The 24,715-nt window shown below is 37.9% G+C and overlaps 2 protein-coding genes and 1 pseudogene across 3 annotated transcripts; 1 reads left to right on the forward strand and 2 right to left on the reverse strand.

Moving 5' to 3' along the window:
* The first annotated feature begins 7,431 nt into the window (after positions 1–7,431).
* Positions 7,432–13,315, forward strand: LOC147519593 (pentatricopeptide repeat-containing protein At1g06140, mitochondrial-like; annotated as a pseudogene). The gene is made up of 5 exons (XR_015213147.1): positions 7,432–7,473; positions 9,866–10,200; positions 10,761–10,838; positions 10,946–11,189; positions 11,367–13,315. The product of XR_015213147.1 is annotated as a pentatricopeptide repeat-containing protein At1g06140, mitochondrial-like (transcript).
* LOC147519594 (Tetratricopeptide repeat (TPR)-like superfamily protein) lies at positions 12,820–15,225 on the reverse strand. The gene has a single exon (XM_086591165.1). It carries the CDS (start codon positions 15,223–15,225, stop codon positions 13,060–13,062), a length of 2,166 nt encoding a protein of 721 aa, XP_086447291.1. The 3' UTR covers positions 12,820–13,059.
* A 72-nt stretch (positions 15,226–15,297) lies between these two features.
* On the reverse strand, positions 15,298–22,979 carry LOC147519595 (alpha-amylase-like). The gene is given in 5 exon segments (XM_086591166.1): positions 15,298–15,635; positions 15,871–16,026; positions 16,028–16,677; positions 22,573–22,705; positions 22,823–22,979. Coding segments are annotated over 5 exon segments (1,278 nt in total). The 5' UTR covers positions 22,907–22,979; the 3' UTR covers positions 15,298–15,380.
* Positions 22,980–24,715: the final 1,736 nt, after the last annotated feature.

Raw genomic sequence — 24,715 nt, forward strand, 5'->3', positions numbered from 1 at the left:
CGGATGTTTGTTCTGAAGTGCGCACCTTGTTCTGACTGTGCAGTGTACAAATACATCAATTCAGGAGGAAAATCTATATGGGGTAGTTTAATTTTACCTCCAAGATAACAAAATTGACAGGATTCATATGGAAATAGCTCGGCATGACAGTGAGTGCAGACACGCATGTTGCTTATTTCATGTCGTCGAAATTCTGGAGTGTCAACGAAGCCTCTTGCACAGTTGTGATAAGATTTATGTGATGAGGGAACCTTTTTAGAGCGAAAAGTGTTGATCTCTTTGGCACCATTATTATTTTTTTGCTCTAGCAATAGCATATGCAGGTATCGAATGTTATTAAATATGTCACAAACTAATGCACATGGTAAGCTAAAAAAAAATGTATTGATATTAAGAAACCAAACCTTGAATAATGTCATCTACGAAGTTGATATTATCTAAATCAACGTCATTACGATAGCCATCAATGTCGTCACCGACTGGTGCACTTAATATGGTGCTCGGGTCATCTGATAAAAAATAAAAAAATAAAAAAATAAAAAATAACGTGCAAAAGATTAAGTCGACAACATCAACAACAACAACACTAAAAAAAACATTCGACAACAAACAACAAAAAACAACAAACAAACAAACAAACAAACAAACAAACAAACATACCAATGACAAAATCTAGATTTATTCGATCTAGGAACAATGTTGCAGACAAAGGGAGGCTACTTAACCTGTCAACCTCTGATTGTACGTGAGTCTGGATGATATTAAGGACTTGATTTAAATCAACAACGGGATCAGATGGTGGTGGTATGCTACTCTCGTTCAATTGTTCAGCCAAAGGTGGTGGTACACTAAAATCATGTAACTGTTCAATGTCTAAAGGTGGTACTATACACTAACGTCGTGAAAACGTTCAGTGTGCTGGAATGTATCCCCGGCAGACTCATCATCCAATATGGTGTTAAAATTGGCATCGTTTTCCATAGGCAGTGTCTCATTTGATTGAGAAAGCAGTCTTTCTCTTCTTCGTCTATAATTCAGGCGCTCTCGTTCTCTTAGTTGGGACCTCTGCTCTGCAGTCATTTTGGCCATTCGCTGTCTATAACGGATACGACGACGTTCTCTTTCAGAAGCCAACTGTTCATTACTCTTATTAAGATTCTGTCTTCACTCATAAAGGCGTCTCTGCTCACGCTGCTCATCAGTTAATCTTCTACTTGATAGAGGGCAATGCCCAATGTTTTTCGCAACATTGGTCGACATGATGGAACCTACTGGATAACGTATACATTAATAAATACAATAATGAAATATTTAAACAATATAGAGATAGTATTGAATTAAAAAATAAAAATAAACAAATAAATAAAATGCAAAGAGCGAGTTCATGAACCGCTCTTAAACTAAAAGAAAAATTACTGAACTTAAATACTCATCAATTTGATGATTATAGTAGAAATAGAATTAGCGAACGTGAAAGAAACAGAGATAGAGATACAAAAGCTTGGATTATTTAGATAGGTACAAATACACAGATGAGTTGATACAAAAAAAACCAATCAAAGATGAAGTATTACACTAATCTCATTTGAAATTAATCAATGGGAAATTGGGAATTTGGAAGAGCGTAATACGTGAATAGAGATGGGAAACTGGAGCGGGAAGAATCTGGAATAGGTCGTGGGCCATCCATAAAGCCCATCAGAACAGAAATAATCGCACAACGAATTGAAAGACATATATGCCCTTACTTAACATCATATATTACAATTAGATACAAAACAAGAGTCCATAAATTGAAGGATAAAATAGGAAACGAAAAAATCCTTGCGATGGAAAAGGAACTGTTACGCGGGGAATTTTATTTATAGGTGAAAGATATAGTGTTTTAAAGATAGGAAGTACGATTTTTATAACACCCCATTTATTTCTTTTATTTTTTTTTTGTAGTATAATAATAATAGATAGATAGATAATAGATAAAACAAAAATAGAATAGATATTAGTAAGGATAGGAAATTCAGTAGGGTTAAGAGATAAACCTTCCTTCCTTGTTTTTAAGGGGGTTTGAAAACAAAAAGGAGTTCACACGGAATTTTTAAAAAAAACACAGAGAGTTTTATACAGAAAAAAAAAAGGTTTTACTGAGAGAGGAAAAGAATGATTTTTTTTCTGATAGCTAGCTGATAGTCGGAACGTACTACGGGTGAGTAGAGAATATATCTTTCACTTCACTGAACATGAAATTTCTTACTTTTATTACTTTTACTGCCTGTTTTTGGATTTACTAACAAAGTTATAAAGATATCAGTTTCTGCTTTACTGCTCATTTTAAGTTTCTGTTTTTTTTTGCTCACTCTGTATGCGGCAGAATTGGAAAATACATATTGTGTTCATATGGTCGATTATATATTTAAATTTTTTTTGGTTTAACTACTGTTTTTCACTGGTTCGAAATTGTCTATGGTTAATAGATTGAGAGTTGGGTTTTGTTAGACTGTTGAAGTAGTGTTGGGATGATCATATAGGTTGTGGATTATGTCGTGCGGTTGGGTGTTTCTCGAGGGTTGTTCGTTTGAGAATTGTTGAAGCTCTGAATGAGCATTAATGGCCACCAAAACGCGATTTTGAGGAGTGGGGAAAATCAAGTAGATGGTACCATAGTGTTGGGTTTTGATTAGGGATTGAAATTGAGTGGTTTCGGTGTGGGTTGAATTCTGTTTGAGTGTTGTGAATCTTGACAGGAGCATTAATGGCCGCCAAAACGCGATTTTTGAGAAATGAGGGAATCGCGATTTTGTGGTATAGGTAGTTTGAGTTTTTGGTAGGAATGAAAACCGATGGGTTAAATAGTGGTTGCTGTGGTGGCGGAGGCGCTGGTGAGGTGAGGAATAAGATGACCATAGAAATTCTTTTGTTGTTGGGCTTGGGCCGAAATTAGTTTATGTGGGCTTGAGTGTTTTATTTTTCTATTTCATTTGTGGGCTTAAAGTTATTTTAGATTGGGCCTGGGAAAGACTAAACCCTTTGGGCCTTAGTCTTTGGGTTTTTGGTTGGATGAGTTTGGGGCTGGTTGACCTGGCTGGTTGACTGTTGTTGACCCTTAGCAGGTTGGCTTTTGAATGTTGACTAGGGTTGACTTTGACCAATTTGACCTTTGACTTGGCTAAGATTAGGTCTAGGGCTATTAGTGTGTTTGGCGTTAAGCTAAGACTTTATGTATATACGTGTGTATGTGTACTAAATATTATGTGAAATTTCATTCTTATTATAATTATGTTATGATATACGACGCTATGACATTTAGACATCGATATAATTAATAACGCGTAAACAATAATACACGAAACAAGATAATCCTCCGTTCTCTGAAATAATATATACAATAAAGTTCAATAGTGTGTAAACAAATTTACCGCACCCTTTTAGAACTCTCCACGCCTCAAATTTTGGAAATGAGTTTTTATGACTGATGATGTCATATGCTAAGTGAGCATTTATTGAATGTGCAATAAATGGTTTGTTAGCGTTATAAATGGGTATTCATTAATTGTGCCATAAATGACCCGGATATTCATTGAATGTGTCATGAATGACCAGATTGTTTAGACTGCCTTAGAGAGGAACTAAGGTATTCGCCTTGCGGGTTAGTTGTATTCCTTGAGTGTACGAAAATGTAGGGATGGGTATTCCTTGAATGTGGTGGGAATGACCCAGGGTATTCATTGAATGTGCCATGAATGGCTCGCTAGTGATATGATAGGTATTTCTTGAATGTGGTGGGAATGACCTAAGGTATTCATTGAATGTGCCATGAATGGCCTGAGTTTTATGCCCAAAGAGGCTGTGAAATATGTGTATGAAAGCCCAGAGATGGCTATGATATTCTGGTATGCGGTGGGAGAGATGCACACAGGAATGTGTGATTTGACAAATGTGTGGAGTGCAAATCGTAGAGTAGGTACTAAAGGGTGGGTGTATAAGAAAATAAATCGATTAATTAATAAGAGAAATTGATTTGATTGTGCGGGTGTGCTTGGACTTGCATTTGCATACTGATAGGATATTTACATATGTTTATTTAGAATTTCTAACTTCCGTTTGCAGGAGGGTAGGACTTAATAATATTTTGTGCAGGGACGTTGTCCTACCCTTATACATGAAGTGGGTATCAGTAAGATTTAATTAAATTACTAACTTAATATAATGAGTTATTATAATGAGTTAATAGAATGGAAGTCTTGCTTGGGAAGCAATTATGCTGGTTGAAATGACGGAACTACCTGTCTTCCCAGCTGAGAATGATTAAGATATGGGTACATATAAAGTGTTTGTTGGATAATTAAAGTCTGGAAACGAATTTATATTGTTAGTCTACTCATACCAGCAAATTCATTTTGTTGACCCATGTTTGCTTTGTTTTGGCAACGTGGGTGTGTTCTTGGGAACATAGGTGAAAGGCAGTGGAACCACGACGTGTGATTTGGATTCTTGTCTGGAGCAGTCCGTTAGTTCTTTTATTAGGTCTAATTCTTATTGGAAGGATGTAATAACGTAGTTTATATTTTCATCATGACATGAGAATATGGTAGTGAGGACTTTTATTCTTAGAGTTTGTTTGATGTTTTGTTTTGGACGGAAGATAGCTTAATAAAGTGATGGTGGAAAATTCTTGAGATTATTTAATTTAAGTTGATTCTTTTATGATGTGGGTTTTCGGTTTTGGCATGTGTTGTATCTACCCCGTCATAGTCTGGGTTTTTAGACAATTGAACATAGCGATGTTTTAGATATTTATATTTCAAATATTCACTTTGTAATTGTTTAGAAATTTGGGTTGTGATAATTTTGGATCCAATAGTTTGGAACATATTATGCCCACTTCAACTGGTGCCAAATGACATCCAATTTTTTGGTGGGAATACATTCGATTCTACTCTACTTCAACCGGTGCCAAATGACATATAATATTTTGGTGAGGACACATAATTTCAGAAAATTTAGTATGTTGGCCTTTTTGTATGTGGGCGTGTGGGTCAAATGAGATATTGCCATGTGTTACAAGATTCTAATCAAGGCTAAGTAGAGTATAGGAGATTTAGTTATCTGATTCCTATAATTTAGGAAAGGCTAGTGAAAAAATAGCAATTATAATTGCCAATCAAAACTTACTCAATTAAGGTAATTTAATTATTCTAATACCTCCATTCTTCTTCCATCTTTTTTTTTATATAGAAATTAAATTTCAAAAGACTATAAGTAATTTAAATGGCTTAAAATAAAAATAAATCTCCAAACAACCAATTTGATGATTCTATTCAAGAGTAATTCTCATTTTTGACGAACTAATGAAGTTTGAAAATGGTATGAATTTTAGCATTCAAAGCTATTAGAATCACACACAAAGAAATCTTTGTTGTTTTATTTTTTCCTAATTATTTTTATTCCTTTTTTCCCCTCCTATATTCTAAAACCCAATAGGATAGCAGGGATATATTTAGTTTCCTATTAAAGCCAAAACTCTAGTTTAGTTATAGTTAGTTTATGTGGATATTTGACAAATTCTTATTGGACCCATATGCGCGCCCACATACAAAAAGACCAACATACTAAATTTTCTGCACATAATTCTGCTCCACTTCAACCGCCACCAAATGACAACCTGGGGGATTGTTAGAAAAATGGATTTGCACAAATCCATTGAGATATGAATGAGTAATTTGTCTCCCAAATTATCCTACATTGAGACGAAATGAGTTTCTCTTGAAACAATACGTAAAATGAGAAAAACCTTTTCGAAAGGGTGCATTAACGGTTCAAGTTTAAAATAAATCCAAGAAATGTACAATGAATTATATTTGAAAAGATTTGACCTTTCGAAATGTGCATTATAATTTGGTTCTAAAAAACAAGAAATGCATCATGCCGAAAAGGTGTGACCTTTCCAAATAAGCATTGGTTCGAAACAATGTTTTATGCCGAAATAGTATGTCCTGACGCAGCTGTCAAAAAACATGTGACATATTTTTCAAAGAGTTGTTTACTTTTTCCCAAGAGTCATTCAATCTTTGTTGTTTTTCAAAAGGAAATTAAGAAAAGGCACCACTCACCTACCTATAAATAATGGATGAATTTGGAGAGAAAGATATACCATATCACACAGAGTTCTGATATTTCTCTTATCCCCCTGTTCTTAGTCAATACTATGTTGTATTCGCTGATTCTTATAGAATTGAAGTGCTAACTTTCTATAGAAGGAAATCCGTTCTATCTTATTGGGAGACAGTTTTCCATCAACCTTCAAGCACCGTGTGTATCTACACTAGGCTTGGATTTAACTAAGAAGTACAAGACACGTATAAGACAAAATATTTGTATAGTTTGGTAATTAGTAAAGAATAAATACAATTAAATTTTATATTCCTATGTATAATGCCTGCATATATAATTAGTAAGGTGGAAAAGAACGCCACACAGAAGAGTCAACAGTTGAAGTTGCTCCACTTGTACTTGCACAAGGCAGTGGTACCACATCATCCATTAAAAGCCAACTCTGAATCTCATCATCAAGTCCAAAAAACTCATTACTCACTTGTGCATTACTTCCAAATGTCCCACTGTCAAAATGTGGTATTATTAGTTCTTGCTCGGTCTCTTTGTTCTTTTGAGTTTCTGTTTGTGAGTTTTCAATAATAGGATCAGGAAAAGGAAAATTGAGTTTCGCGCGAGCACCACGAAACTCAATAGCAGCTTTATCATAAGAACGGGCAGCATCTTCAGCAGTTTCAAATGTACCAAGCCAAACACGAGTTGCTCTTCTTGGGTCTCTTATTTCTGCTGCCCATTTTCCCCAAGGCCTCATTCTTACTCCTCTATAATTCTTCTTCTTTTTTGGCATCTTCATTTTCTCGCCTTCGAGAAAATTACAACCTAAGCATCCATTAATTTTGCAAGACTCACATGTGGGAGGAACGGGGGAAGCAGAAGATGTGGCGGCAATCTCAAAGGTTGAAGATAGTTGGTAATCATGATCAATGGTGTTGGTTGTGCCACATATGACTTGTTTAAGAGCGTTGACTATTGCTCGATGTTCTTGGTCTTGAGTTGGACGAAGAGATTGAGTTGGTGTTTCAAGTTGGGTTGTTCTTTTTGTTCTCTTTGGAGCTCTCTGCATTTTTTTTTGTTGTTGGTGAAGTGAAGAGTTCGAGTGATGAATTTGGTGGGATGAGAGAGAAAGGTGTGTAATATATAGGAAGGTGTACGTGGCAGTCAGCTGTGATAGACACTCATTATACACGGATTATGATTGGGTTTCGAATTTGAATCTTTGTTGCCTCACGTGCGTATTGAGAAGGAGAAGAAGCCCTTGGAAGCTTTTTACTGCTTCAAAGTAATATGTGCTGGAGAAAAGACAAAGACATTTCGTCCGAGAGAATGACTTTATTCAGGGTAGATTCTCGCAGTGTTGTCCCACAGGTAGGCCCTAATAGTCCACTTAAATTTGAAAGAAATATGTAATCACTAATGGTAATCCGTTTGGTACACATCGTACACCCATGCATTGCTCATTAGCTCATGGACTCGTGCCTCGTGGTAATCCTTTTAGTAAAAAAAATAAAGTAAATGGTAATCTTTTTGGTAGAAAGGTAGTCGAATATGAAGAAAAGTAGAAATTTAATTTTCTTTTACACAGTCAATACTTTTCAACTTGGGTGGAACTGTATAAACTGTAACTCTGTAAGGATGAATATCTGGCCCAATTATAGTGTAGAAATATATGTTTATATGTTAGTAGATTGTAGATGACTAAAGAAAGGTTGGCATTTTTTGTAATTCTGTGTTGCCAGCGTGACAGCGTGTTTGTGTGCTTGTTGACAAGTTTGGCCGGAGAATGTTAAGGTTGACATGACCATGTCAAAAATCAATAATACTTCCGTCCTATATAATTCTCCCGAATCCTGCTGTTAGATTTGGACGTTTCGGTAATTGGATTAACATTTTGTCAACGGTTGGTCAGCAGGACATGTAACAAAACTGCTCACACCTAGCTGTTTTTGGAAAACTACACTCTCACTCTGCAGAATGGATACCAGTGTTTAGAAAACCGGACCGGACCGGTGGTTGAATCAGGGTCCGATTGGAACCGATAAATTTTTGGTTCGGTTCAGTTAAAATTTGAGTTTATAGTTGGACTCTCGGTCTAAACTTAAACTGACCGGCAAACCGGTTCAGTTAAAATTTGAGTTTATAGTTGGACTCTCGGTTGAACCTAACACCTAAACAAGATAATCCAAACTCCAAACCAACATACTACTATGTATTTCTTGTATAAGAAATTTATTTTGATATATAATATCAATTAATATTGAATTAAAATATGTATTTATTTATTTTATTATTGTAATTATTAAAAAATTTGCTAAATAAACATCAATCGGTCCGACCGAGTCGAACCATGGTTGAACCATTTTAACAAAAAATCGGTTCGATTATCGGTTCGGTTTTCAAAACATTGATGGATACTAAACCTATCTTTATGGCTTAGGGACATTCTGCGAGAGGATCGAGTGGCTGTAAATTCAACCTCTGTAATATTTTCTTCTTAACTGTGGAGGCGAGTTTAACATTTTGGAAGGGGTTATGCGGACAAAAATCAACTTGGTTGGTTTATGTCTGTCTGTCCTCATCTCTTCCGTTATGTTTTTTTTTCTTCTCTCTCTCTCTCTCACTTTTCTCTCTTTTACTCTAAATCTCCACTCCTAAATCTCCACTCCTCCATCTTCCTCTCCCACTGGGCTTTCACCCTCACCGCTTAGCGATTAAGATATATATATATATATATATATATATATATATATATATATATATATATCTGATGATGATTATCAAAAAAAAAAAAAAAACGGTTGGTCGGTGACGCAAAAAGGTACTGGATTCGGACCAGATGTGAGGTGGACTCTGGGATCCAATTCCACATTCCCAACCACATCTACTTCAAAGTTCAAACAAAATGCTTCCTCATTTAAGGTACCAATCTCTTCAACATCTCTAGCCACCTAAATTTCTCTTTCACTTGACAATTTTTCTTTTCTTCCTTGGCAACTAAACAAACCTTAAACAATGACTCACAACACCAAAACACCTCCAACTTTCGACACCTCTTACCCCTCTGTCAAAACATTAAGGATGTGTTTGTTAAATTTTAACTCATGGAAAGGAAAGGAAATAAAATGGGTGGTCCACTATGGAATGGAATGGAAAGGAAATAATTTTAAATGGTATTTGTTTGGTAAACTGGGGAAAGGAAAGTAAAAACTGGAGAAAGAAATAATCATGTTTGTTTACAAAAGTTATGGAAAGGAATAATTGTATTGTTGGGTCATGGGTGTATTAGTAGTAAGTCCTTATTTATTTATTTCCTTTCCTTTCCTTTCCACAAAAATTTCAGGGGTTAACTAAAGACACAAAACCTTTTCCATTTCAATAATTTTGTTTCCATATGGAAAAGCCCATTTCCTTTCCATGGGTAAACAAACACCTTATAAACTATGGAAAAAGTGGACCACTTTTATTTTCCTTTCCTTTCCATAGTGTTTCTATCATAACAAACACACCCTAAAGACTTGAACAAAATCCACTCTCTTCTATTAGTACAAGTGTGAGTCTTCTCTTTTTGGTGAACTTATCAAAGTTTGTTTCAAACTGGGCACACCAGAATATGTTCTAACACACTCAACAAACCCAACTTGTTTTCGCAGAATTTAATCATTAGGTGTATGTCAAACTATGGTTTACATGATCAACTATTGAGTTTTTACGCTAAGTGTCAAAAACTAGACGTTGGTTCTGATAATTATATATATCAAAGTTTGTTTTGAGAACTGGGTTTGAGGATAATGTTGTTGTTCAAACTGCACTTATTGATATGTATGCTAAAATGGTTATACGAAAATGTCAACCAGATTTGATTTCTTGGAATGCATTACTTTCTGGGTATTCTTTTAATGGACTTGATCATGAAGCATTTCATGTTTTTCAGAAGATTCAGGTTATGGGGTTTAAGCCTAATGTATGTACCTTTGCGAGTTTAATTCCCGTGTGCAGTCGTTTCGGGGATCTGGATATTGGAACATGTATTCATTGTTTCACTATGAAATGTGGTGTTTTTCTAGATGAACTTTTGGTGCCTGCATTAATCTCAATGTATACTAGTATTAGAGATTGTAAAGGGGGGTTTTGGTTTTCCTTTACATACAGTTGAAGAGGGGAAGATGGGTTTGGGTTTTGGAGAGACCGAGTTTGCTAATGAGCGAGCTGCTTACGTATCTTCTCTTGGTTTTTAAGGGGAGAGAAGAATCAGGTCTTACGTAGTTCAAGTAGGTGGTATTTATAGGCCTAAGGGAGTATTGATCCTTGAGACACGTGTACTCTCTTGTACATATGTAGGGTGGAGACTATGAATGCGTGTTAGGTTGGTTTTAGTAGGAATTGTGTGCTGATTGGGAGTTGGTGCGGTAGTCTATATTTCCCGGTGATGGGATGTAAATGTAAGATTTTGGTGATGATTACATCTGGTGGTGTTTTTATCTGAGGCGTTCTGTCTCCAGTCATTTATTCGTCTTGAGATATTCTTGAACGAGCTTAAGCATACCACTTACATGAAGGGAGCTGCTTACAGATCGGTCTTGAAAGTCGATGTCCTAAGTTCGCTTATGCTTCGCGCGTATGCAATATTCCTTAATGAGGATATTACTCCCCTACAGAGATTTATCTATTGCTAGACAACTATTTGATTTACTAGGTGTAAAGAATGTCGTTGTGTGGAATGCAATGATTTCTGCGTATGCCCAGAACCTAACGTCCAATGATGCTTATAAAGTTTACTGCAAAATGCGACATGACATTGCGCAGCCTAGTCTTGTTACTCTTGTGATGTGCTTGATAACAGTCTATATGGTGAAGCCGTTCATGCTTGTGGAATTAAATATGGTTTAGCACACCAACCTGCTGTAGTTACTGAACTTTTGTCGATGTATGCAAAGCTTGGAGACATAGATTTTGCTCACTTTCTCTTCGGAGGAATGCATGAAAGAAACCTCCTGTCCTGGAATTCAATTGTGCCTGGCTATGTTCAGAATGGGCTTGCTTACAAGGGTTTAAATGCCTTCTCTGATATGCAAGTTGCAGGTTTGGTTCCCGATTCGGTGTAAAGGACACTACCATGGGTAAGTCTGTCCATGCATATTGTCTTGGAAATGGATTTTATTCAACTATCAATGTGGCTAATGCTCTCTTCACATTCTACTCTGAGTGTGACAAACTCTCCACTTCTATTATCCTGTTTCGGAACATGGCGACAAGAAATGTAGTTTCTTGGAATACATTGCTATCTAGTTGTGCTCATCATGGTTACTTTGGTACAACAAATGCAACAAGCGGATATGAGGTTTGATTTGGTTATTTTGGCAGTTCACGGGTATGCCATAAAAACTGGGTTTGGCTTCGATGTTTCCCTCACGAATGCACTTATCTCTATGCATTTCAACTGTGCGCATACTGATGCTGGACACTTGCTTTTTGAAAGCATGCCTATGAGGAGTGTGGTCTCTTGGAATGCTGTGATAACTGGCTACCGCAACAACAATATTAACGAGGAGGTCATGAACATGTTTCACCTTATGATAATGGAGGGCCAGAAACCAAATTTTGTAACTTTGCTGAATATTTTACATGTATGCATGCAGCAACCAGGTGCATGGTAAGTCTTTACATGCATATGTGGTTAGAACTGGAGGTATAGTCGAGCCTTCTCTTCTTACATCCCTTATATGCATGTATGCCAGATTTGAGAATGTAGACTCATGTCGCTTACTGTTTGAAAGGGCAGATAAGAGCAATGTCACTGTGTGGAATGCTATAATGTCTGTGCATGTGCAAAGCGAAAGCCCTAAACATGCAGTTACCTCCTTCATTGAAATGCTCCGAATGCAACATGAGCCAGATTATGTAACAGTCTTGACAGTAATATCTGCTTGTGTCCAACTTAGCAGCCTAACACTCGCTCAGTCAGTGATGCCTTTCATTATTCACAAGGGTTTTGAAAAGGATTTACTCCTAAGCAATTCTGTCATGGATTTATATGCTAGATGTGGATACCTCACAATTGCTAGAAAGATGTTTGATGACATGAAGATAAAGGGTGTTGTGTCTTGGAGTGCGATGATCAATGGTTACAGCATTCATGGCAACGCTGAAGCTGCTCTAGATCTCTTCTCACACATGAAATGTTCTGGACTAAAACCCGACGATGTTACTTTTGTTAGTATATTATCTGCTTGCAGCCATGCTGGCCGGTTTAGTTGAACAAGGGAAGATGCTTTTCAACTCAATGGTAGAAGAATATGGTATGACACCTAGAATGGAGTACTACACGTGCATGGTAGACCTCCTTGGCCGGACAGGCTATTTGGGTGAGGCTTATGACCTCGTCAAGAGATTGCCCTTTAAGCCTTCTTCAAGTTTGCTAGAGTCTTTACTTGGCGCATGTAGCTCCATGGAAATTTTGTGAAGCAATTAGCAGATCGCTCTTTGATATGGATTCAAAATAGTTCTGGATCATATTTGAATGTATATGCAGCAGCTGGAAGGTGGAGTGATGCTAGCAGAGTAAGGTGTAAGGTAAGATGGAAGAAGCAAGACTGCAAAAGGAGCCTGGTTATAGCCTTGTGGGTGAATGACCACTAAGATCTTTTAATCAAGGTGAAAGGATGCCAATAAATCAACTTCTGTGTGTTGAGAAACCGGTAAACCATGCACAAGTGATTATCTTCAACAAGTGATTAAGACTATATCCCTTGGACCAACTGAAACATGGGCAACTGTGTTACACCTTTGTTATGATCAGCAACGGTTTCTGCTATTTATAGAGCTAGGATATGGGTATACGAGTACAGGATGGTCCTGCACAAGCTCTATTACTTTTCCTTCCAAAAATTACAACGGGTGAGGCTAACAGTCAAACTGAGAATTGCAGGCCAATCATACCGATTTTACTTGCATAGTTCATTTTTCAATTATGCTAGTTCCCGAGCAACCATCCTCTCCATCCTCTCTCATCATCTTCCTCACCCTAACGACATCATTCCACCTTCCTGTGGATGCATAAAGATTTGACATTAGCACATACAACCCACCATTCCGCTGATCCAAGAGGAAAATCTTCTTTGCCAGGCTCTCCCCAAGTTTGACCTCTTGATGCAAGTAGCAGGCCCCAAGTAAAGCTAACCAGGTGACAGAATCGGGTTCAACCTTCATGCCCTTAATAAATGTGAGTGCTTCATCCAACAAGCCTGCACGACTAAGAAGATCTACCATGCTTGTGCAGTGTTGGACTCCCGGAACAACACCAAATTCCTCCATCATCTTAAAGTACTTTTGTGCATCATCAACAAGACCTGAATGGCCACAAGCGGATAGCACTCCTAAGAAAGTGATATCATCGGGTTTTATGCCCCATTTCATCATCTCTGAAAAATGGCTTAGGGATTTGTGCTCCAACCTGGACATCCCATAGCCCAAAATCATCGCATTCCAAGTTGCCAAACACGGCTCTTTGATGCTTTTGAATACTCTTTCGGCATTTTCAATGCTTCCACACTTTGCATACATGTCTATGAGGGCAGTCCCCATAAAATCTTCTGTTTCTAGGCTGTTCCTCAGAATGAAGTTATGAAGAATCCTTCCAAATTTCAACGACCCAAGCTGCGAACATCCTGACAGCATGCTGGTCATGGTGATTGTATCTGGACTACACCCAAACATCTTCATCTGGCAGAACAGATCCGTGGCATCATCTAACATTCCACGTTGCACATAGACGGAAATCATTGAATTCCAACTGAATAAAGGTCTTTCATCCAAGCTGAGAAACAAAGAAGCAGCGGCATCCATGTCATCGAACTTGTCATACATGCTAATCAGCCCATTAATCACCAAGCTATAAGAAGTCAATCCGCATTTGATACTGTATCCATGAAGAGAAATCCCAACTCTAAGATATGACAAGTTTGTAAAACCATGAAGGATGCTAACAATTGTAACAGCATCTGGTTTCATGTCTTCATGCTGTATCTTATAAAACCACTTCAGTACAGAATCCATGTTCCCTTTTTCTGCATAACTAGAAATGATTGCTGTTATGGAAACCAAATTCTTGCAAGGCATCCACTCATATAGTGACTGCGCCAATGTTGTGTTTCCAGACCTGGCATACATACAAACAAGTGAAGTAATTACAGAGGCATCAGAGTCGAGACCAATCTTAACAGCATAGGAATGCGCAGATTCCAAATGAGCATTAACAGATAGAAGGCTCACTATAGTAACTGAATTAGCTCTTAAATCTTCCTCACGCATTTGTTTGAAGACGAGTATCGCCTCATCAAAATAACCATTTTGGCCATACGCACTGATCATTGTGTTCCATGAAACTACACATTTCTCAGGCATCCCTTCAAATAAAAGTCTGGCAGCATCTAGATCAGAGCATTTCGCATACATAGAAGTAAGTGCATTTTCTACCCGCGAGTCCAAATCAAGCCCAACCTTAATTCCAAACCCATGAATAGACTTCCCTTGGAAGAAAAGTTCCATTTGAGCACAAGAAGGTATCGCACTAACCATTGTAACAGGACAAGGCCTAAAACCTTGTCTCAACATCTCTATCACCACACCAAATGCATTCAAGTGATACCCATTATATGAATAACCAGAAACTAAAGAATTCCAAGCAATTAAATCTCTGTGGGGTATGTCTTCAAACAATCTTTCCACATAAAAAACACACCCCGACTTGGCATAATGGTCAAGAAGAGCAGTACCTATATAAACAAAGCGATCGAACCCGCATTTAAGAATGTGGGTATGAATCTGTTTAACTTCTTGTTTCACATGAAGCGAGTTTAAAACAAGAGTACAAGATTTGATGAGTAATGAGAAGGTGAGGTCGTTTGGTTTTACATTAGACTGTAACATATGGCGGAAAAGAACAAGTGTCCATCTCGAGTTTTCGGTTTGTAAGTGGGATTTGAGAAGAGAGTTCCAATGAGAAATGTGTGGGTGTGGAGGGAAATGTAAGTTGGTAGAGAAATGGGAGAGAGTCAAGTGTTTGTAGGGTGAAACTGATTTAGTGTAACGAAGAAATGATGTTTTTAAAGAAGCAAAGTTCATGCTTCATTGCTATTTTTTAATTGGCGGGAGCAGCAGAGATTAAATAAAATTGTTGCGGAGCTAATTTTATAAAGTCAAAACATCACTTATTTTAGTTTATTATTATAGCGTTCGATATATACATTTCTTTATTTCAGTGATGATTACAAAATCGTTTATGGTGTTTTTTCCCACACAGCGTAGTCCTTTCCCATGGCAGCAATTCGGAAGTTTGGTGGGACTAGTTTTCCAACATCATACCTTGAACCAATCTTGGCAATAATTTTCTCATTGATTGCAGCTAGATAAAGATCGGCGTCTGAGGCAATAATACGAACAGCGCTATTTGGTTGGATCCCATTCCTAGTCCTTATTGCAGTCAATTTGGCAATTTCCTCCTTTAATCCCCAATCAAATAAGTGGTCATAAAACTGCACAAGGAAATCAGATATACTTTTTAGTCGGTATATCAAGCACATGAAGCTTTCAGAATTATATTTGCATATATGACGCCTGGAATAAGCACTTTCATACCATCATGGTAATGGAAAGTGGTGCTTTATGTTTTAATCTATTGTGCAGTGAATGAAATGTAAAACTTAAATGCAACTATGGAACAAATCAGTTGATCCTAGCACGAGAAAACACAAGAAAAGTTGAACTCACTATAGATGGTATCCCTGGATGAGTGAGTATGTAGACATATCCTTGAATGACTTTATCGGATGGAAATGGCCATGACTTCTGTGTCGATCCTGTGTCATGGTTGTCAATGAAAGTAACACTATATTCTGGTGATAATCCTATCATTCCAGGTGCCTTTTCCATTTGAATCCTTCAATCTCCATAGTTCTCCTTCCACTGCTGCTTGGAGGATTCCCTTTGTAGTGAAATCAAAGGCTGTGACCTTACCTCCTGCTGATTGAACCCAGTGCACTAGTTCCTGCCTATGAGCATCTTGGTTGTACTTTGGCTTCCCGTCCTGCTCGTAAGCAAGAGAGTTCCATACCTCCCCTACAGAAAAATCCGGCTTAGTTTGCTCCATGTAGACTTTTGTGAAATCTGGAGAATATCCTCTGGAAAAATCGAATCTCCATCCATCAAACCCGATTTCAGTCTTAAGCCAATTCATCCAATCAGCTAGCTCCTTCTGAACCCTTGAATTAGTATGATCGATGTCTGGAGCACCGTCAAAGCCAGCTCCAGTATCGGGATTCCCAGTACCATCAGAATATTTTGTGTCGTCGCTGCAAATCATAGTAGGCCCCCAGTCAAGACGTTCATCGGGAGTTCCTCCTTCAAAGATGCAATATACCCCTCTCCCATCTCGCTTATCTGCAGTTCTGTGGTTTATAACTATGTCAGCAATGCACTTAATTCCCTTGTCATGGAAAGCTTTTATCAGGGCCTTCAGTTCATCTTGGTTTCCGTATTTTGATGCATCAAGATCATACAATCTTCCTGGCAAGTACCCTGAGAAAGATTGGAAAACACACTAATATAACCAGGGAAGCCAATTACAGTTGAGCAGAACATTATTCTATATCTCTATTTCTGTAGGACTGCAAAAGAACATTTTCTGTATTTTATATTATTTCATATAATAATTCTATACTAAAGAAAGATTCTAACGATATGGTTGAAGTGACTAATTCTCAAAAAGATTTTATTGACTTCTGTTACAGTTAGCAAGACACTCTTGGAGTTATCGCTCACATGAGTAAGAAAAGAAAAATCAGTGATGTTTGTGTGAAGAAGGCTGAGCGCGCATGCGCTCAGATTGGTCTTGCCCGAAAGTGTGCCCGCACTCATGTTACTAGACTTTTGGTTCAAGGAAAAATCAGAGGGCGCGCTCGATTTTGCCTTGCCGAGGCAGCATGCGCATGTCTAAATTAAGTAGTTTCTATTTGCTTCTGAAAGAACCGATTAGATTATGGGTTACTATATAAATAGAGAAGTAAGGTTTTGGAAAACCTAATACAAGATAACACAAGAAAAAGAAACCCAATTTTGAGAGCTATCAAAATTGAGAGATAACATTTGCAGAGAGAAAAGTCTGTAAAGAGAGAGGAGTGATCTAGTAAAGTGAGAGACTGAAAAAGAGTGATTGTAAGTTCTTCCCACTTTATAAAAAGATTAGCTCTTGTTGAAGTAGACACTATTGCCAAACCATGGTATATCTTTGTGTTGTAGTATGTTTGTTCTTCTCTTTACATTATTATTTGTTGTTAATAGTTGTTTAGAGAGTTGGGCATGTTAGCTAGGTTGTAGTTGATATTTAGAATTTGTCTGGAGTTGTAGTGTTTCATATTACAAATTATTTGTGTAGTGGGTATCGATTGGTATCAAGATTAATCCCAACAGACAATACTTTAATTTATGCTACAAAATACCTTTATGAAAATACGGTGTAGTGGTGTATGTACAGAGTTGCTGTTATAACAAAAAAAAGTTTCTAAAAGATGCATGCTTGGTGTGATTCATTCTAACAAAAATGTGGTTAACTTGTTAGACACAATGGCCAATGGCGTTACGACTTATGACAGAACATGAAATTTTGAAGTCCTGGTGACAGAATTTATTTTGTTTTTTTTCATTTACGAAACTATGTTATGTTAATAGGAAGCAAGTATGAACTTAATCACAAAAGAAGGAATAAGTACGAAGTACGCACATGACTCGAAATCAGGCTTCTTAGAGCATCTCTAGGTGGTGGTAGCATACTCTTCAAATTTGAAGAATGCTACCACAGAATCTGATAGCAAATTTCGACCAACTCTAGGTGGTCGCAAATTCGTGGTCGCAAAATTCATTGGAGACCCACCTGCTTGACATTATTAATCTTGGGCGCCCGATTACTAATGTCGCTACGACGGTGTGGTACTTGGCAGCGCCGATACTAATGTCGCGTGCTATGTTTTATTTAATGTCGCTACGATTCGAATTTTGTCATTTTACAAATTTTTTCAACTTTCGGTCACTCTAGTTAGTAGGAAAAAATGAGTTCGACGACGAATCCGTCTATAATAACCAAACACGATGGAGTGGTGGCGGTGAGGAAGAAGAAAAGCGATGCATAACGTTTGGGATAATCCCGGTGTTGATCTAGATGATGAACTGACCACCGGAATTTGGAAATCAAAGAGCCGAGGGTCGACGATCCATTCTTTGCTTCAATATCGACAAGTCGATTTTGAATTTCTGCGGATGCTATTGATTCGACCATCTTGGGCGGGTGTCTAAGAGGTTTCATGATAGGCATGTCTCAAGAGTTGTTCTTGAACAACGGGGTATGTATTTTAATTTCATAAATTAGTAGTAGTAGTAGTTAATTTTAGTAGTTCAATCATTATATTTTTATTTTTATTTTTTAATTTTAGTTTCATTTTGCATTACATCGGAGATGTGTTATGTATCGGGTTGGTGCACTCTAAAGGGCGTGGTGGGATGATATTAAGAAAAGTCGATTGCACTTGACCATGTTAGAGATGCAATTTTAGCGACTCCCTTTGCTCATCTAGTTGACATCCCTTACAATAAGGCTGACATTCAGGGAGTTATTAATGGTTTAGTTAAGAGATGGTGGAATAGTACACATACTTTTCACTTCCCTCAGGGAGAGTTGGGCTTCACTCCATTAGATTTTTGCATGATATCTGGTTTGAGTATAGGATTAGGTAATCCGTTGAGATGTAGCATCGAATTCGAGTTGTGCCCAAATGATGACTTTCTTCCCTTGTCCGACCCGAGGAGTCATATGATCTTTGGTGTTAGGATTTACGGTATCAAGGCTGCATACATTACACCGTTGACTACTTGATTAGGGATTGCAGGTTTTGATAGATTATTTGTCACTTGATTAGATGATGGTCAAACACATGTTGATGAGTATGTAAGAGCTTTCTGTATGTATTTGATGGGTGTCTTCTTTTTTCCTTCTGGCCATTCCACGATTAACTTGGGATTTCTAGCTAACTTTGAGCACTTGCATGAGTTGGGCAATATTGATTTTGGTGGAGCCATATACTGTCATTTGTTGCGTTGTTTAGATAGGGCTTCTCGGTGGTGGTGTTGTCGGTAGTCCCCGGATAGGAAGAGGTATGGTTTTATGAGTATTTTCGTCTTTGCAAATCCTATCCTCATGAGTAGTATACCGATGAGAGGCCTAGGCTCGGGGCTTGGCACGGACCTTGTCGAGCTCGTCGACCCGGTGAGATCGGTCATAACATAACCGTCCGAACCCGGATCGAGCTTAGCACACAGGCTTCTATTGTTTGGAGGCCTTGGAGGACATCTCGTGCACATCGTAGCGAATGAGTAGATATGCATTGTTTATTTTCATAGGAGGATGGTATTCACTTGTGGGAGTGATATGGAGTGGTATTTAGGGGATAGATGTTACGCACGAGCTCACACCATACTTTGGTATCCCTCGATCCGCTACCCATGTATGGAGGCTAAGGACATGACCTTAGAGCAAGTCATCGAGTAAGCGTGCATTGGACTTTTTCTGGGGCTTCCCGACCTAGTTACATTGCGGACTTATGAGCAATACTACCGTTCTTGGTTTAGGGTGTCTATTGGTCATTTGCTCCCCAGATGGAAGGTCACATTGCAACATTCATGGTTAGCAATTTGGGTGTCGGGCGTGAATTCAGATTGGCCCCGGCGACCCGACGTTTGACTGGACACTGTGCACACATTTGTTCCAAAGACAGATCCCCCTCATCGAGTGGCCTTTGGTTTTCGGTTTGAAGCGATCCGAAAGTGGCGGACGATTTACCGACCCATTTCTTCTATTGATGCCACTCGTGTAAAATACGGTTAGAGCGACCTTGGACATCTATCTCGATAATTATTTTTATTGGTTTTGTTTTATTATTTTGGTTTATTATGAAAATGTCATAAATTATTAATGAATAATTATTTCGGGATGACCACGCATGAGATATGAGACAAACATTCGTGTAAATGATGGCTTGCGCTCCTCGGTATTCGCTACGGTGTTGAGAGAGAGACTTCTTCCAGTGCTCATATGGATTATGACGATTTGCAGCGCCAGATTGATGAGTTTCTGAGAGATTGATCGCACAAGGGGTGAGTTCATCACAGCATGGACAGACGGAGAGTTCAGCACAAGGACAGTCGAGGAGGAGTTCACGGCAGAGGAGGCGTATGTAGGATAGTCTAGGAAGTTGTTGTATGACGATTATTATTATGTTGTGTGATTTAGAATTGTTCATTTGATCATTTTGATATGTTGTGTGATTATTATTATGTTGTGTGATTTAGAATTTACTTCCTTTGATTTAGCAAATGAATTACAATTTTTATTAATAGAATGACAACTAATACATGATTGCAAAAACATAAAATAAAAATAAATAAATAAAAGATAACTATTACATATCACCCTTATTACATACTACTAGAGTTACTATAATTATCAAGCCAGTCATCATTTTCTTCATCATTGGCTTCTTCGTTGTTGGAAGCTTCATTTGTACTACTTGCTCCAGCATTTTTTTTTTTTTCATATTTAGCTACAATTGCATCTTGTTTTAGCTCTAAAACCCTTTCAGAAGCGAGGATTGACATTGTCGAAAGTGACATTGCCAACAACCTAGTCTCATTTTCCTCCTCTACAACACGGAGTTTTTCTTGCTTCAAAAATAACTTTTTGTGTCTTCTCTTGCTTCAATTTCATCATACTTTGAAATTGCTCATTTTGAATCTCTTCTTTATTTCTTCGACTTTCTTTAAAAGCTTCAAGAAAATCATCCATATTTTTAGCGATGGATGCAACATTACCCTCAACGAGTAGAAGCAACTTTCTTTGTTCTTCTCAATTTCTTTGCTCTGCTTCCTACCGTGACCTCTCAAAAAAGCCCGGTCTTGCTAGGATCGTATCTGAGTCTGATTGAAGGTGAAGGGGTAGAGTAAAGGCGTTGAAGGGTTGGGGTTGAGGGTGAAGAATCGAAACCTTCAACATCTCCGGATCTTGCTTTCTTCTTTGGTCTTGGAGCAAAGCGCCGTTATTATGGCGAGTTCTTTGCCACTTTGGTATTTTTTACTAGATTATAACAATTTTGCCATATCCATGGTTTTCCGGTAGTAAAATAAGTTGTTCTTTGCGTCGAAAAGCTACGTTTATTAAAAAAAAAAATCAATATCAAGTAGTATATAAAATGAAGTATAAATTAAGCGAAGTATAAGCGAATCTTACAATGTCTTCACGTCCCCACGCTTGGAGGTTGTTCTTCAAGCTTTCTTAGTATAACATGATATTTGTTGAAGAGCGGTAAAATAATGCCTAACGCGTTGTGAGACTCCCTTCCACTTACGGTTCGCGGTCAAAACCTTGAATTTGATTCATTCTAGCCATAATTTGTTCCCAATAAACTTGACCCGATTGATCATTCCCTACTATAGGATCTTCTCCAATCTCAATCCATGCTCTAATAAGAGCAATATTTTCTTCATTTGTCCAACTTGGACCCCTTCCTTGTTTTGGTTTGTGACATTGAAGTGTTATGTGTGAAAGGTTGAGAGTGTTGTGTGTGAAATGGTTGAGAGTGTTGTGTGTGAAAATGAAGAGGGAGATGAGTGTGGATATAGGAGGTAGAAATCCGCCGTTTTTGCCCGTTGGAGCACGCGACATTAGAGTGTAGCGCCGATAGTAGTGGCGCGGCGATTAATAATGGCGCCGCCTTTGGTTAATGGTCAAAGTCAAAAAGTGGGCGACATTAGTAATGGCGTAGCGACATTACTATTGTTGCCTCGCATCCGCATCCAAATTGCCAAATTTGCGAACAAGAATGGAACAAGCGGTGATCACGAACGAATCGACCACTTAGAGTTGGAATTCTGGGAAATTCCGACGCATTTCTTCAAATTTGAAGAATGCGACCACGGATACGTCCACCTAGAGATGCTCTTAGTTCTTATAAATCAGGCTGCTCATAGGTATTTTTCCCGAGTTGTTGTACGTAACAGATCCTTGTTACATCAGTTACAACGTTATGACTTAATGCCTTACAACCAAGGTTTTATGATCTTGGCTTTCTACTAAGATTGACAATCGTCATATGAGTATAAGTAATACATAACCAAAATGGTATGTTGATATATTCCAATATAAGCTTGCACATATTTCTTCTCAAAGTAGTGATTTTTATACCAAACGTGGTACAATTGTCGAAGCATAAAAGCACAAAACCTTGGAACATAATCGTTTTGTCATACAAGTATACAGCTAAACTCCATTTCGATATCATGGCCGGTGTCGTCCTTAATGCTTACGTTGCATGTAAAAATGACGTACAAGATAAATGTTCAGTGTCATAGAGAGTAGAGACTGGGGAGTACCTTGAGGAGCCACTGAGTGTGAAGATGGAGGGAGCCAAACATGAGTAACTCCAACATTAGCAAGATCAGCAATCGAGTTCTTTAGAAAATTATACCATCCCCCTACTTTGTTACTAGACTCCCAATTAAATCCCTGATCATCAAACAAATCATTTTCACATTTAGATTTCATTATAACAACGCAACTCGTTCAATACATATTAGAGCATATATTAATGAGGGAAAAAGAAAATGACTTTCAAATACTTGCCTGGAATAATAGTTGAGAAGTTGTGAAGGTTGAGAAGAAGGAGATGAAAATGAAGAAGTTGAATAGTGGTTTAAGAAAAGACATGTTCTTCTGTTTTGTTCTTCAGTGGGGCTATATGGGTTTGGACCTTCTTATTTATAAGATCGGTATCACATATTTGGTTACGCGTTTAAATATTTAGGCAACAAAAAAAAAGAAACTACATACGTAACGGAGTTTCCATACATAATAGACAAGAATATATGGGTTTCATCTGCTGAGCCTTCAGGAAAATTCATTAATTAAGGTGTTGAAGTGTTGTAGATGGCGTACATCATACACTCCGCACGATGATTTCCTCCAGTGATTGGAGCTAAATGTGAATAAGATCAGCCGCTATTCCTCTAATTATATTTTCACGTCTATATAGACAAATTTTGTCTAACAAAGCCAAAGATCCCAAACCTTATCTCTCAACTGTCAACGTTTGCATTCTTTCCATTCACATCAACTCCAATAGTCTCGAACACTCAACAAATATTTGAATAGTGTTGAGATGAATGGTGGTTCAGTGTATACCTTGCGCGCCTAAATATGTCGCCATGAGACTGATAAGCTCCACTCAACTCAGGAAATTTCCTTTAGCACCATGGTATTCTCATTTCCATTGAGGGTCCTTTTTCCCATGAAGGCTGTGTCACTGTGAGGCCGTTGAACCTGCTCCAACAAAGCACTTTGGTTCATGGTCTAAGTGTCTAACTACCCTCATTTGGATCCTTCAAGTTGATCACTGAAGCAATGCTTAAAACGTCAAAGCCCTGGTCTTTGAATGCTAATAATACCTCCTAAACGGTAGACAAGTATTGAAGAACCAATATCCAATAACTAGAAATAACATCTGTACTTGCAAAGATGAGTTTAATACTTCAAACCCTGGGAGCTTAAGCATAAGTCTCACCTCAAACTCGATCTACTAATTAAGACCTCTTAATTGAACCATAAACATCAACTTAAAACATTTATATAATGCCAGGAAAGTAAACTGAGTTTTATCCGTCGTGCTGTAGCAGACGAGTTTTAACACCTCAAAATTAGTGAAAATAACAAGGGGACTGTATGGTGCATGGTGTTGGAGTTATCCTCACATGAGGATGAGGAAGAAGCTGGAGGAACAGGTACTGTTAGTCTGAAGAAGTCGTAGCGCGCACTCGACTTAGCCTTGCTCAAGACACGCCCACGCCCTTGCCATGAAAAAGGACTTAGTTTTTTCACGATAGGTGTTTTATTGGAATTTGAGTTTGAGGAAATTAAAATAAGAGAGCGCGCACGCGCTCGATTTTGCCTTACCGAGAGCGCGCCCGAACTCATGCCTAAACTTGTCAATTTCTATTTCTACAGTAACCTCGAAATTGCAAGTTTAGTATAAAAACAAAAGTTAGGCTTTGGAAAACCAAGTCTTGAATAGAAACCCAATTTTGAGAGTAATCAAAATTAAGAGAAAACCCTTGTAAGGAGAGATGAGTGATCTAGTAAGGTAGAGAGAATTGAGAGGAGTGATTGTAATATTCTTTCTCATACTTATAAAAGGATTAGCTCTTGTGGAAGTAGACATCATTGGCCGAACCACGTTACATCTTGTGTTGTGGTATGTTTTACTTTTCTTTGCATTATTATTATTTATTTGTGATAGTTGTTGATTGCTTGGAAGGTTGGGTTTGTTGTTGGTTGTAGTGAAAATTTAGATTTTTGTCTAGAGCAATAGTTTGTCTAATTGCAAGTTATTTTAGTGAGGCTCGATTGGTATCGTTTTACCCAACAAGTGGTATTGGAGCTAGGTTTGATTAAGCCAAACAAGGTTGTTATCCAAATCTTGTCCCAGAAAGTGTTTGATAAAATTCTAAGATGAGATTTGAG

This window comes from Coptis chinensis, chromosome 2, assembly GCF_015680905.1.
Source record: "Coptis chinensis isolate HL-2020 chromosome 2, ASM1568090v1, whole genome shotgun sequence".
Taxonomy (NCBI): domain Eukaryota; kingdom Viridiplantae; phylum Streptophyta; class Magnoliopsida; order Ranunculales; family Ranunculaceae; genus Coptis; species Coptis chinensis.